The following is a 12,152-nucleotide window of genomic DNA, read 5'->3' as shown; positions in this document are numbered from 1 at the left end:
AATACAACGAACGCCACCATAGACTCCTAACTCGACTAAATGACTCAATACTACAACAATAAGAGCTAAGCAAAGTACAACGAGAGGTAAAAACATGTTAAGAACGTCGCACAAAGTGCTCATATCACTCGGGACTACCGTGTTAAATTAATATTTCACTAAATTTATAAGATCATATAAATTTTAGAATACATATAGACCTCATCAAATATAAAAATTAATAATGATATAATTTATATACCTTTATAAGGATGTCATTGAAGAATTTTGTTGATTCAATTATCATCAAATAAAATTATACAATAAATCGAACAACAAAAATATTTTAAACAACGGTATCCGTGATAAATTTAACAATATGTTGCATGCACAAAAAATAAAACTCTTTTTTCTTCGAAAAAGAGAAAGAAAATATTTGTTATACCTTAATTAATTAATTGATAAATTAATTAATAATTTATTAATATATTAATATCTCGCCAAAATAATAAATTTCCTCAGTCCCGAATCTATTAATTTATAGAGATTTTACTGTAATCAAAATCAAAATTATCCTCAACTTCTACCAAAAGAAAAAATGTATTTTATAAAAGAATAGTGAAACATCAACTTTGTTGTAGGAAAAATAAAATTGGTTACTCATTTCATTGATACTCCCTTTTATATAAGAATTATAATTACAATAGAAATAAATAATAATTACAATGATAATTAAGACTACATAATGATGATTGATATGTTACGTCCGTTAATCATAAACGTTATTAACTTATTCAGTTATTTACTTCAATGAATGCACACTAATGATATTTTTCCTTAAAAAATTTTCAATTTTTTATATTCTCTCTTTCGTAGTAACTCTCATATTTTTATAATTATTTTTTAAAAGTTACCGAATAGGCCAGTGACTAAAATCAAGTTCTGAATCTGAAAGTACAGGTACAGTTCTAGAATGAGTTACTTCCTCTCTCCGGTTTTGACTGTTGTCTTAGGGAATCCACAGCAACCAAGCACCCACCTTACGAAACCATTTATTAGAAAAATATATATTTGATCAATGACTAGGACGACAACCACAAACAGAATATAAACAGTATATAACATCATCAAGAAATTTACAGTCATATGTTCGACCATAGTGGAGCTTCTAAAGAACTCAATCTATATCACAAAATAATTGCAATTATTGCTGCCTCAAGCCCCCAATCAACCAAATTTATTGCTCATATAGTCCGCAGTACTCTCACCTACAAGAATGAGAATCCATTAGTATAAATTAAAGAAATAAAACTAGAATCAGTGAGTCTCTCAAACTACCGTAATTATCCTCAACTAGAAATGAATAAATCTAGATATATATAAGTAATTAAGAGACTTAAAGTCAATGTTTAATGAAAAGGAAAAAATGTCTCTGAAACTCTCTCCGCCCCCGCCCCCTAGGGTTTTGTGGTGGCGAGCATATCTTTTCTACCAACTTCATAGGGGTTTTCACTCCTTTCTCTTGGCCAAATCATGGCGTCAACGACTTGGCTCACATGTGCTTACATCTGGGAGGCTTTGGTCTTATGTGTTGGTTTGATTCGACAATTGCTCGCCATTTGGAAGCAATTTTGCTCGATATGAGTCGGCTTTGCGGGCAGAGGCTCCAAGGATTGGTGGTGGCATTGCTTCTTTTGACAGGAAGGGCAGCGTCAATACAACGGCGGTGGTAGGGGGCTGATCTTGGGATTTGACAGTTGGTAGTGTTGGTTGTTGGTTTGGCGGAGGCACTTGTTAGGGAATTCACATTATTGCCTAACAATGCTAGGGGAGTTGGCTGTTGAGTGATCACGTGATCTGTGCGCGACTTCTATTAGTTTATATCGGTTTAATTAGCCGGTAATTATCGTTAGGATATGATAAATCTTCTACATGTGTCTTTACGACACATGTCTAAGGCTGTGTGCCTTTATGTAGATCCAAACAGCTCATTCGAGCCATCTATGAAATTATCTAGTCTTTTGTTTTCTTTGTTCTTTTTTTCCTTTCAATCCTGGGTTTTACCCTATTGTCGCATTTGAAGATCTTAAAATGGCACTAATGACGACTCCAGTCTTAGCCTTGCTGGATTTTTCTAAACAATTTGTGGTTGAATGTGAGGCATCAGGAATTGGAAATGGAGCAATATTGTCGCAAGAGGGCCACCCCATAGCTTTTCTTAGCAAAGCCCTTTCTCCTAGGCACTTAGCCTTGTCTGTGTATGACAAGGAAATGTTAGCTGTGGTATATGCCGTGCAACAATGGAGACCCTATCTAGTTGGCAATCATTTTAAAATCTTCATTGATCACAAAACTATTCAATACTTCCTAGATCAAAAGATAACTACTCCTACCCAACAAAAGTGGTTGTTGAAATTGGCTGATTATGATTATTCTATTCATTTCAAGACTGGGAAGAACAATGCAGGACCTGATGCCTTATCACGAAAAGAAGAGTTGGGTGACATTTCAGAAAGTCAGGAGATGGCCATGCCTCAGTTGTGCACCATCTCTAGTCCAACTTACAATTTTTTGCAGGAGGTGCAGGCAGCTTGTAGAGTGGATACTGAGGCTAAATTAATTATTACAGAGCTTGAGGTTGATCCGAACAGCCACCCTCACTACAAGCTGGCTGGTCAGCAACTTATGTTCAGAGATCGAATTTTTGTGCCAAAAGTGGATAAGTGGAGACAGAAAATCATTGCTGAGTTTCATGATGGGTATAGTCAGTGTCGACCCAGCAGAGTGCTTTCGCCGTTGGTGTTCTTTCCGATCTCTGGGGGCCATGCTGGCAGACATAGAACCTACAAGCGGCTAGCTAAATCTTTCAAGTGGGTGGGAATGCACAATGATGTGAAAGTGTTTGTATATGAATGTCATGTTTGTCAACAGAATCACTATGAAGCTACACTGCCTCCAGGTTTGCTTCAGCCGAATACTATCCCAGTGCAGGCTTGGAAACATATTTCCATGGATTTTATAGAGGGTTTACCAGTTTTTGCAGGGAAAAATGTGATCATGGTAGTTGTAGACAGATTCACTAAGTATGCTCATTTTCTCACTCTTGCCCATCCTTATACAGCTTCACAAGTGGCTCAGCAATTTGTCAATGGAGTGTTTAGGTTGCATGGCATGCCAAAAGAAATCATCTCAGACATGGATCCTATATTTCTGAGTGCTTTTTGGAATGTTTTCCTTGAAATGCAAGATACTGTATTACATAAGAGCTCGGCTTACCACCCTCAGTCAGATGGCCAAACTGAAAATCTTAATAGAACCCTAGAGCATTACCTGAGATGTGCAGTGGGTGAAAAAACCAAGCTCTTGGAGTGAGGCCTTGTCGTGGGCAGAATAATGGTACAACACATCCCACCACTCAGCAATTGGTATGACCCCTTTTCAGGCTCTTTATGGCTATGAACCGCCCACCATTAAAGCTTACGTGCCAGGTTCAACCAGTGTAGAAGCAGTGGTTGAGCAGTTATCTACCAGAGATGCATTAATTGCAGTACTTAAGAGAAATTTGGAGGTTGCTCAAGCTAGGATGAAACAACAATATGATAAAAGGCATGTGGAACGTCATTTTCAGGTTGGGGATTGGGTTTATCTGAAGCTTCAACCTTACAAACAACACAGTGTGGTGAAAAGGAAAGTCCACGAGCTATCTCCAAGATTCTATGGACCTTTCCAAGTACTTGAGAAGATTGGCACTGTGGCATACAAGTTGTAGCTACCAGCAAGTGCAAAAATTCATCATGTGTTTCACGTTTCTTTGCTGAAGAAGAAAGTGGGAGATGATGTAGTCACTGCAGCTCACTTACCTCCTTATGTTGATCCACACAATCCGAGATGGTATCCAGGAAAGGTACTGGACAGAAAAATGTTCAAGGAAGGCAACAAGGCAGTGGTCAAATGGCTCATTCAATGGCTTGGATCTGCAGAAGAAGAGGCCACTTGGGAACCAGCTAGAGATCATTGAACGCTTCCCAGATTTTAAAGCTTGAGGTCAGGCTTGATTGCTGGGGGCAGCATTGTTAGGGAATTCACATTATTGCCTAACAATGCTAGGGGAGTTGGCTGTTGAGTGATCACGTGATCTGTGCGTGACTTCTATTAGTTTATATCTGTTTAATTAGCCGGTAATTATCGTTAGGATCTGATAAAGCTTATACCTGTGTCTTTACGACACATGTCTCAGGCTGTGTGCCTTTATGTAGATCCAAACAGCTCATTCGAGCCATCTATGAAATTATCCAATCTTTTGTTTTCTTTATTCTTTTTTTTCCTTTCAATTCTGGGTTTTACCCTATTAGCACTCGGTGAGTAGTCGATGAGGGTGCTGCTGTTTGCCTATTGTCTTAGGCCTTTTTGGATCTGGGTATGGGATTCTGATGGGAAAGTGTTGAAGAGGCAACAAGTGGAGATTCAACCTGTAGAATCAACATCGGAGATGGGGAAACCTATCTCTGCTGAGTTTGATTAGTTTTTTTTAATCTGAGGGCAAGTCTAAGTTAGTGTGATTGATACCTTTAACTTTTTCTTCTACATTGGTTTAGACTTGTTATTTACAGTGCTATAAACGATTGTAGGCGAGTCGTGGCCAGATTGGCTAGTTTTGTCTAGTCTTTAGGGTCAAAAGATTGTTCTTTCTGTTGGCCCTTAGGGGTGTGTAATCTTAATTTTGCTTACTCAATAGTATTTCCTGACCTTTCGATTAAAAAAAAAAGAAGTCAATGTAGCTGCCACAGTGCCACTAAACTATGCACTAGACTGACTAGAGGTGTCAAATGCTGCGTCGTAGATTAAGCCAACAGAACTAAGTCACGATTACTCCAATAGCATTACCTACCACAGTATTGTATAAGTTTTCATTCAATGAAGCATAATTTTTCTTTTTTGAGAAAGTAATTTTGTTTCTTAACCCAACCAGTGTTGGAAAAGGAAAAATTAATTGGTTCATATGACGAAATATTTAGTGGTTTTTTTGCTTATACTGGTGTTGATTACGTTGAAGAACACATCCAAATGAAGAGTTTAAGGACACACCTTCCGCATCACATATCTGCGAGAGCAATTAGTTGCTCGACCACATTTGGATCTGCAAGCGTGCTAGTGTCACCAAGCTCGTCTAGCTGTTTAGAAGCAATTTTTCTCAGAATTCTCCTCATTATCTTCCCACTCCTTGTCTTCGGAAGGCCAGGTGCCCAGTGAATTTTGTCCGGTGCTGCAAATGCCCCTATCTGAAACATGGTCATAGTGTATGCACACACGTATAAAAGTTATTTACATATTTACGGGTATCAACGAAACCTTAAGAAAATTGCATTTAGACAAGAAGACTAGTTGTTCTCTTCATTTTAAGGGGCTGCAACCTGAACTACAACACCCTATTTAGACAGTCACAGAAATTAGCATACTGTAGTTTAATTCGATATTACATTTATAAACATAAAAGACTCCCTCCACAAATAACTTGTATACCATCAGTCTTGCCTTTTTTTTTCATGTCTATATTCAATCTTGCTCTTACTGTCTCCTTTGTGTATCATAGAAAAATTACTTTCTTTAAATAAACCTATGGACCTCTCTAATTAACAACAGTTTGTCTTTGGTTTTATTTCTCATCAAGGGGGAAGGGAGGGAGGGATACAGGAGAGAGGGAACCAATTTCCTTTTTTAAGATTTTCTATTTCGTGTGCCATCCCATAAACATTCCCTTCCTCCGTCTCCCACATATGTACCTTCCAGAAACAAGATGATAACTGAAAATATAAAGACCAAAAACCGCACGGTGTCTAGTGAACAAGGAACAGTCCGATTGTCCGAAGCAACACCAAATTTGGCCAAGAAAAGTACAAACAATCTGCTATGTGCGGTTGGGGAAAAAGAAACTAGTGTGGTGCGAAATACTGTGTTGGTTCATATTGCATATAATCAAGATAAGAAATGACCTAAATATATTTACAAATATTCCAGGGATCCCCAACACCATTCAGAATTTCTAGAGAAATTTAAATGCCCTAACACAACCCTGAGGGCCATTGCACACTGCACACCAATGATGAATTTGAAGAGTTAGATGTGCAGTGGGACTGAATTAATTACGTACCTGCTTTCTAACAATCAGAATAAGGCTTTTCCGGAGATCTTCACTGTAAGGTATACCATCGACAAGAGTAACAAAGGCATATATACCTTGTCCTTTAACCTACAAAGATAGAATCATTTGTTCAGACACGCTAGCCATGAGAATCTGTTCCCACCTTCTCTTTCCTGTTTATTATTTTTGAAAATCCCTCCTTCTCTCTTACAACATAGATGTATGCAACTATGCAAGTGTACAAGTAATTAGACAATACATATTATATCAAAACACTTTATATAGAAGTTTGTGATGCACATTATATGAAGACATAACGACTAAATTGTCTAAATTTGGGATTTGATAAAACTTTATTTTCATGTTGGGTCTCTATTTATTTTTTATCACAATTGTGGTCTCTTGAACTGACAGACAATAAATTTTCTAGCACTCTGTCCTAGTTTAAGCGTATTTAATTTAGTTTTTTTTTTCATCTTCTATTCCTAAATTCTACATCACATACCTCATGTTCTACACCAACCACAGCAGCTTCTGCACACTGAGGATGTGATACAAGAGCAGATTCAACTTCTGCAGTACCGATACGATGTCCACTGCATAAACATTATAATGAGCTAGTCATTAAACACAAAAATCAAAAGTGTAGATTCTCATGTAGAAGGTTCTATTCTTTAGTTCACTCAGATTTTTTATTTTTTAACTTTTTCAGAAGAAAACATGAACTTAATTAAAAAGGAAAGCTGTACACAACAGTAGACAAGCTATCAAACGAATAGATATAATACAAGAACCTACTAGCCAACATCAGAACAAGATAGGGAGATTGGACATTAATCAAGATACTGCAGCTTCGGAGTCCAATATGTCATTCTCAATCTTTGATAGACATCAATTATTATGGAAAAGCTTATGTAAAGTTACCTAACATTGATGACATCATCAACTCTTCCTGTGAGCCAGTGGTATCCATCTTTGTCCCTGAACATTAATGTTGAGAGAGAGAGAGGTCCTAATGATATATTGTAAACACCAAAACCAAAAAATAATTCACACTGATGAAATTTAAGTGTGATGTTATCAATTACCTGCTGCATCCATCACCACTAAAATAATACCCAGGGAAAGGTTTAAAGTAAGTTGTTTCGTATCTTTCATGATCACCATAAAGAGTTCGGAATGCTCCGGGCCATGAGCTTTTTATGCACAGATAACCATTGCACTCCCCTTCAATTTCAACACCCTTCTCATCCACAATGACAGCCTGCAGTTACAGAAATAGAGTTCATATGCTATACAGAAGTTACAGATTTAAAACTGTAAAATTAAGATAGTTTGTTGATGATGAGATCTTTAATATACCTGAACTCCAAAAAAAGGGAAAGTGGCAGAACCAGGCTTCTGTGGCCAAGCACCGGGTAATGGAGTCATCTGCCAGTAAAAGATGGTGAGACATTAAGAGATATGACAGATGAAATTTATCCGAAAATTACACACATATTGACATTAGTGAGATAGCTGAAGTATTTAACCTAGTGAAATCTCCAAAAAGTGTCTCATGTCAACTAAAATTTCTGCTCGAGCACCAGTCGGTGCCCAAGAGATAGGAACTATTAAAATATAAAATCAGGAATACCATAAAGCCACCAGTTTCAGTTTGCCACCAAGTGTCAGAAATGGGACATCTGGAGTCTCCAACCACATTGAAAAACCACCTGCGCCAAACAGATCCATGTCAATATGTATTCGAGCTATGAAATGAATGTTTGGATAAAACAACTGGAGATGAGAACCTCCATGCACTTGGATTAATAGGCTCGCCTACGCTTCCAAGGACCCGTAATGATTTTCGCGAGTATCGCTTGACATACTGCACTAAAGTAAATTCCAATAACACATAATAAGGCCCATAATTAATGAATAGAGTTCTAGAATCTTAACATAGAAATATAAATTACTAATTAAAGTAAACTAAAAGTATGTCAATAGGTCATACATGTAAGGCAGATAGGAAATCATGAAGGGCTTGACAAGAGAACTATTTATTTGATAATTGGTTCACTGAAATATATGAAGGCCTGGCCATCAACTAACATACAGGACCAGAAACATAAAAATAGAGATATGTGGAGCTTATAGACAACAAAAGATTGACAGACATTATACTTCAGAAAAATAGATGGGCAAAGCAATAAACTGCTCCAATTATGACCAAGTTCAATTTCATTCGTCTTCAATGACAAGCTAATAGGCACAAAACAATGGGAATGCAAAAAAAAACGTTTGAGATATAAGTAGCCTAAAACACACAAGAGGAATGAGCTTTCAGACCCAATAAAAGGAACGAGTTCCATTTGTATTCTATGTGCTGGGAATATGCATCACAAGGAAATTGAAGTGACCAATAAGAAAACACTAAAATAATCCACATCCACATATATGTTAAAAAAGGCTGGGATATATGTTTCTTGCCTCATCACCATCACGCATTAGAGACCGCACCAATGTGGGGGCAGTATAAAAGATGGACACTTTGTATTTATCAACAATATCCCAACAGCGTCCAGCATCAGGATAATTTGGTGCCTGCAAGGTAGACATGGATGTTTTGCAACTAAATTAAAAGGATGGTTGGAATCAAATTCAGTACAGTTCAGAGTGAAAATGGGTGTATTATGCACACTCAAGGGCACTGCTTATTATTGACAGCAATTATCTTTATACTTGTATGTTAATAGACTTTCACTTTAAATATCTACAAACTCTGAAGAAGATAGTGGAAACAGATCATAAAACTCTACTCTTTCTCTGGATTAGTTATTAAACAGTTGGATGCCAAATTGCCAATAAGCCCAATATGACTTCATCCTTACCCTGTCCTTAAAAGGTTTGTGAAGAAACATATAGCGTAAAGGCATTCATATTTTAGGCCAAGCATAGTGCGTAATCAGACTGCACTCTTTACTCATGAGGTCTCAAGGCATTATCTAAATCTAGGCCTTTTTATCTTCACTTATAGTTTATCATTTTAAAACAAGAGTAGAATGCAAATAAACATTAACAACGTACATGAATCAGGAGAAGGATGTTCACACAAATTCAAAATGTGATAATCAGACATATTAACTGCTTGTTATACTCTTGAGCCACAACTACTGTTCTTATTTTGTTTGAGGGAAAAAAAGGCCTAGCTTTAAGGCTTATTTTAGTATCCTTTTTCTCCATTGGCTAGTGGCTACCCATGTAAACATGCAACGTTTCTCTTTTGACATCTTAATGACGTTTCAGTATTAAATGTAAATGATAATATATACTCTGTCAATTGGTTACCCCTTCATAGATGACAACAGTTGCTCCGTTTAATAGAGGTCCATAAGTGACATAGCTGTGCCCAGTGATCCAACCACAGTCAGCTGTACACCTAAAGTATAGATAAAAAGTTATGTCAAGTAACAAAATTATTTGCAGAAGATAGAGGTTCTTTCACATGAAAAGGTCGGAAAGAAATTAATAATAAGCCTCCGATTGTGAAGGGTACCAGTAGATATCAGATGGTTTGTAATCAAATGCATATTTAAATGTTGTAGCAGTGTGCACCATATATCCTCCGGTTGTGTGCAAAACTCCCTAATAAGATTAACATTAGAAAATCCAAAAAGACGAAGAAAATGAAAAAAAAAAATTGAAAATGAAGTAGGGAACATATATATATATACCTTAGGCTTCCCAGTGCTCCCACTGGTATAGAGCAGAAAAAGTGGATCCTCTGCATCGACCCACTCCACTGCACAAGTAGTTGGATATTTAGGTATGACGTCCTGGAATATAATCAAGAGTCATCAACCAACACCAATCAGTAAAACAAACGTTCAAGTCACTTTTAAGCATTTGATAATACACTAATAAAGAAAGAATACATAATGCAGTATGAATGTGAAAGAGGTGTTTGTATTACTAACCTGCCACCATTTATCTCTTCCTTCTTCCCATTTAGTACTTTCCCTCTTCAAAGCAGATTCATTTTCATAAGTCAAGCACACATCTGCTCAAACAGGAAATCATATCAATCAGATTCCTATCATAAAATATATCTTTTGTTAGCCATGATCAGAAAGTTATCTAATTAATCCTTGGTTTTAGGGGATAAAGTATAGAAGAGAAGTCTGGTATTCTATTATGGTTGCTTGCCTCTAGCCACACAACTTTGGCAAATAAGGTAGGATTGAAGCAGTCTGGAATTAAAACCTAGAGGGTCGTCCTGCCTAGAGATGATGAAGTAGTAGCCCAAACTTCATTAGTGCATGATTTGGTGATGCTCTCATTATTCTGCATTCCTAGCAGGAGACCATCTGTTTGGTTTGATTGAGGGTTGGGTCCACATGTAGTCATATAATTTCTTAAGAAAATTAGATGGCCCTATTCAATAATCATTCTTGCAAAAGAAAAACCAAAACAGAAAATCAATGAAATTTAAAGCCCTTTAGTTGTCTAACAATGATCACAGTATTTGAGAAACAACCATGTTTCAAACATGCATCATCAACATGATAACTAAACTATTCCTACCAGTGTTTTTGCAGAATTGATTCTTCAACATAAAAGCTAAATAAAATGCAAAGAATTCAGTCCCACCTACACAAACCCCACATTTGGACGATTCCATGAGGGCAGCATCAACTATATCTTTGAGGTGGATGACCTTAGAACCCCTTTTAACAGCATTGCAAGTAATCACAACTTTGGGCTTGCAATCTACAATTCTCTGAGCAACAGATTCGGCAGAAAATCCAGCAAATACAACCTGAAAGATTGAAAAAGAAAAAGAAAACTAGAGTTATAAAAGGCAATGGATGTTGGAGAGCAAAACGTAGGACCATGTAATACCGAGTGAACAGCACCAATGCGAGCACAAGCAAGCATTGTGATGGGGAGTTCCATTAACATGGGTAAGTAAACCACAACAGCATCACCCTTTTTCACTCCAAGCTCTTTCAAATAGTTTGCAAGCTGCGAAGAGTAGAGGCAAGAGAGTGTGAATATGGGTAAGCCACTCCAAGAATGAAATCCCAATGGGTTGTTGTCATTATTTATGATTAGATATCCATATGTGGGGTATGTAATTTATAATAGACCTGGCAAACGTTTTGCAGAAGCTGAAAGTAAGTTAAAGAGCCATCAAGAGAGGGCTCATTGCCTTCCCAGAATAAGGCAATTCGATCACCAAGTCCGGCTTCAACATTTCTATCAAGGCAATTGTAGCAGATGTTGGTGAGACCGCCCTTGAACCACTGATCCAAACAGAAGATGAAATTGAAGATGAGAGGGTGATAAATAAAGAAAAAAGAGCAAGAGTAAAGGCAGTACCTCAATCCTGATGTCGCCTTTGCTAACATCGAGATTCTCCGAGTAGACTTGTTGGCCCCATTTCTGTTTCCAAAAGAAGTCGGAAGCGAAATCCGACCAAAATCCGGCGGGGTCCTCGATGGATCTTTTATACATCTCGAGATACTGACAAATATTGGACGAGAATTAATGAGTTGAACTGGGGTCAGAATTCAAAAATGGTAGAGCAGGGGAGGAGGTCTACCTTCTGGGGAGAGGGAACATGAGCCTGGCGGGAGAAGTCGTCGCTGGGAAAGACGAGATCATTCTCTTCAGAAGCAAGTGCTTCCCCAAGAATGATGGCGTAGTGTGGAATTTTTCCGGCGCCAGAAGGCAGTGTGGCCATCGACTCCACATGCCGCAGGTGATTAGTTGTGATCAGATTATTCGCCATTGATTCCCTATTCCAGATCACCTTCTTATCACGACTCTGCCCGGCTATACAGGACTCGAATCTAATTGACTTTTTTGAGTGAAGCAAAATTTTTGGACTACAGCAATTGCCATTAGTGTTGACTGTTAAAACCGGGGTGACTGAGCTTGGTTGCAATATCAATGGAAAAAATTCAGCATTGAGGTAGTGGTAAGGACTCTTCTCAAAAATATATGTAGTGGTAATGACAAGTTAATAGCCATACTTTCAAAACTACTT

At 37.5% G+C, this 12,152-nt stretch overlaps 1 protein-coding gene across 1 annotated transcript; it reads right to left on the bottom strand.

The window, feature by feature from the left end:
• Positions 1–1,019: 1,019 nt before the first annotated feature.
• On the bottom strand, positions 1,020–12,125 carry LOC126797494 (acetyl-coenzyme A synthetase, chloroplastic/glyoxysomal; the record flags this gene model as incomplete). The annotated part of the gene is made up of 19 exons (XM_050524114.1): positions 1,020–1,247; positions 5,065–5,258; positions 6,128–6,226; positions 6,624–6,714; positions 7,043–7,099; positions 7,207–7,382; positions 7,481–7,549; positions 7,755–7,833; positions 7,912–7,988; positions 8,591–8,704; positions 9,449–9,539; positions 9,657–9,745; positions 9,835–9,936; positions 10,078–10,160; positions 10,751–10,919; positions 11,003–11,125; positions 11,251–11,406; positions 11,483–11,626; positions 11,706–12,125. Coding segments are annotated over 18 exons (2,325 nt in total), but the record flags the coding sequence as incomplete, so codon positions are not given.
• Positions 12,126–12,152: the final 27 nt, after the last annotated feature.

The sequence above is a fragment of the Argentina anserina genome, chromosome 6 (genome assembly GCF_933775445.1).
Source record: "Argentina anserina chromosome 6, drPotAnse1.1, whole genome shotgun sequence".
Lineage (NCBI taxonomy): Eukaryota > Viridiplantae > Streptophyta > Magnoliopsida > Rosales > Rosaceae > Argentina > Argentina anserina.
The sequence above is the reverse complement of the archived record's forward strand: the minus strand, read 5'-3'. Positions and strand labels throughout refer to the sequence as shown.